Genomic DNA, 3,377 nt, shown 5'->3' with positions numbered 1-3,377 from the left:
GAAGCAAGGAATGATGACATTCACCTCTTGTTCTTGTGATTCTGGAGAACTCACTTGTCTAGAAATCTGAATCAAACCCTGATCAAGGACGCCTTGCAAATTATCTTGAATCTTTCTACAACCTCTTGAATTGACTGAACATGTACCACAGATCTGGTGGTCATGTTGGAATAGACCATGAGCACATAAAACAAAATGAATTTCAACCAAAGACCGCCGAATCTCCTCTATCTTCGTAACATGTTGTTCATTGAGACAAACTTCTATATTGTTCACTGATGAAGGACCATGACTTGGCATTGGATTGTCCTTCACATTGGGACCCATGTTCTTGAAGGTCAGGATACTTGCTCTTGTCAACTTCTGTACTTCCAACTTTAAAGCAAAACAGTTGTCTAAGTCATGACCTGGAGCATTCTGATGAAAGGGACAAGATACCTCTGGCTTGTACCACCAAGGTAGCACTTCTGGTACAAGAGGTCGTGGTCGTGGTTGCACAAGGTTTTTAGTGATCAAAGCTGGATACAATTCTGCATATGACATTGGAATTGGATCAAAATTGGTTCTTCTTTACTGTTGTGGTGGACGTTGTTGTAACTGATGTTGATGTTGTTGCTGATACTGAGTATTCTGTTGGAAGCGGTTGGTACGCTGCTGAGGGTATTGGACTTGAACTGGAGCGGAAGTGATTACTGGAGTCACGGCTGCTATATGTTGGTGTTGGGAATGGTAAGGATAATTGATCCTTCTTGGATGACTATAGGACACAGCATTAGTTTCTTGTTCCTTCTTTTTCATAAAACCGTCGTACCTCTTTGCCCCGCTTGAAGATGAACTTCCTTCTCTGACTAGACGCCCTTCTCGAACTGCTTCCTCTAAACGGACTCCCATGTTTACCATGTCAGTAAAGTCTGTAGGAGCGCTTGCAATCATCCTCTCGTAATAAAAAGTATCAAGAGTCTTTAAGAACACTTTCGTCATCTCCTTTTCTTCCATAGGTGGAACAACCTGTGCTGCAATTTCGCGCCACCTTTGCGCGTATTCATGGAATGTCTCCTTTTCTCTTTGTTGCATGGACCTCAACTGATCTCGGTCTGGCACATTATCAAGGTTGTATTTGTAATGTTTGATAAATGCCTCGCCTAAATCGTTGAAAGTCTTGATCTGAGAACTGTCTAATCCCATATACCAGCGTAAAGCTGCACCGGTAAGGCTGTCTTGAAAACAATGAATGAGCATCCTTTGGTCGTTGGTGTACATTGACATCTTTCGCACGTACATAACCAAATGGGTCTGTGGACAAGAACTTCCTTTGTACTTTTCAAATTCTGGTAGTTTAAATTTTGTTGGCATCCTTACGTTTGGAACCAAACACATATCATTTACATCTCTGCTAAACAGTTCTTTCCCACGAAGAGCTTTTATCTCTTTTTGTAATTCCGCAAACTGATCCTGGAATTCATCCATTCTATCATTGAGACCAGGATCCTCACTTGGGGTAGGTCCGTGATAGACAGGTTCTCCTAGGTGAGGAGTATAGTGAACAACGGGAGGCACATTAGTGAAGACAAGAGCATTTGGTGGAACGAACTCTTGTTGATATCTATCTTGATTAAGATCCCTGGGTATTTCCCAAGGACGGGATGCTGTGATGGTAACAGAAGTGACTGGGACAGCGTTGATTTCTGAAGCGATGACTGTAGTGACGGGTGTTGCTGTTGTCTGATTCTGAATTTGAGGTTGATTTTGTGCCGAAGTCTGTCCTGAATTATGAACTTGAGCCCTAGCCTGAGCTTCCTCTGCTTGTAGACGGGCGGTTAACATTTGGTTGCGCATCTCTGCTGCCTGTGCTTGCGCCTGGATCTGTGCATCTTGTGCTTCGGCAACCTGAGCTTGTGCTGTTTGAAGTTGAGCAGCTTGGGCTGCTTGATTTGCTATCAATGTCTCGACCATAGCAGAAAGGCGGTCAACCTGAGCTTTCAATTCTCGGTTCTCGTTATCTGTTATCTCCATTCTTCTTTTGTAGTTGGCTCTTGTGTTGTAATTATGCGTCAGCTTGAAATGGATCTGCTGGCGGGAAGCAACTGTTAGAAGACTGGACCAAGACAGACAACCTGTATGCACGTGATGCATGGATATGCAAAATGAATGATTTTCCAAGGAACTCTAAGTGAAGGAAAAGATAGAATTGCAAACATTTTTGATAACAAAACAAAATTTTTCATTTTTAGCATTTTTATCAAAATATACAAAGTTATCAACCCAAAATACAACCAAGAAAACCATTTAAGGACATGTGTCATCAGGACGAGCATAAACAAGTAGGAGTTGTCCTTCAAGTCTCTCAATTCTTTCTTCATAGGCCTTCTGCATAAAAGCTTTCTCCTTCACCAAACTGTCTACAAGACCTTTCCATGCACCTGAGGACTGTGGAATCTGGGAGTAATCTGTTGTGCCTGAGGAAAATAAATCCTCTAGCACCCTTGGACATTTACCTGCACGATCTTCTCCACTCTGCTCCTTTAACTGTCTCTGAAGTTCTTCATTTTCCATTTCGAGCACCTGGGCCTTATCCTTCCAAGCGTCTCTCTCTTTCTTGACCCTTTCCAAGGTGGCTTGGAGTTCTTCTTTGTCATCTAGCGGAAGGTAGGGGGTCTTCAACGGAGCGGGTTTGATAGGATCATGATGTGGGTATGGCATTTTCAACTGTATAGCTCTGGCTCTGATCCACTGGAGGTACGGCTCATAGGAGGTATAATCTTTCTTACCCAATTCAAGTCTCCCTTTACGACAAACACGATGCCAAGCTCTTACTACTCTCTCTTTCATAGTAGGGTCCTCCTCGTTATCCCTCAAGAAAATACCTTCTAAAAGAATGTTAGGAGGCTTGTCCTTCATAGGGTAACCGAGTTGTCTCCTAGCAAGTACTGGATTATAAGAAATGATTCCCTTTGTGCCCATGAGGGGCACATTGGGGAACTCCCCGTAACTATCAATGATCTTCACATCGTCTAAAACTCTATTATACCATGCAATATCTGACTGGGTAAGAGACATAATCCTCTGTGACCACTGAAGTCCTGAATTGCGATCCCAAAAAGTAGCTGACTTAGGAAGATGAGAGACAAACCATTTGTAGAGTAACGGTATACAGCAGACTATGGTTCCTCCTCCTTTCAAAGTACGGTAATGGATGGAATGATAGGTGTCTCCGAGCAAAGTTGGAACAGGATTACCACTTAGGAAGATGCGTATAGCATATGAATCCACAAAACCTTCAATATTAGGAAATAGTAACAAACCGTAGATCAACAAGGCGAACAGATGCTCCACAATAATATCACAACCTTGACTGGCAAAATAAGAAACCTTCCCCA

The 3,377-nt window shown here is 42.7% G+C and overlaps 1 protein-coding gene across 1 annotated transcript; it reads right to left on the bottom strand.

Moving 5' to 3' along the window:
* Positions 1-570: 570 nt before the first annotated feature.
* LOC127093996 (uncharacterized) lies at positions 571-1,353 on the bottom strand. The gene has a single exon (XM_051032879.1). The coding sequence runs from the start codon at positions 1,351-1,353 to the stop codon at positions 571-573; it is 783 nt and encodes a 260-aa protein (XP_050888836.1).
* Positions 1,354-3,377: the final 2,024 nt, after the last annotated feature.

This window comes from Lathyrus oleraceus, chromosome 6 (assembly GCF_024323335.1).
Source record: "Lathyrus oleraceus cultivar Zhongwan6 chromosome 6, CAAS_Psat_ZW6_1.0, whole genome shotgun sequence".
Taxonomy (NCBI): Eukaryota; Viridiplantae; Streptophyta; class Magnoliopsida; order Fabales; family Fabaceae; genus Lathyrus; species Lathyrus oleraceus.
This window is presented reverse-complemented; position numbering and strand designations above follow the sequence as displayed.

Coding starts and splice junctions, on each gene's coding strand:
- LOC127093996 (XM_051032879.1), bottom strand. CDS start 1,353: ATGCCAACAAAATTTAAACTACCAGAATTTGAAAAGTACAAAGGAAGT.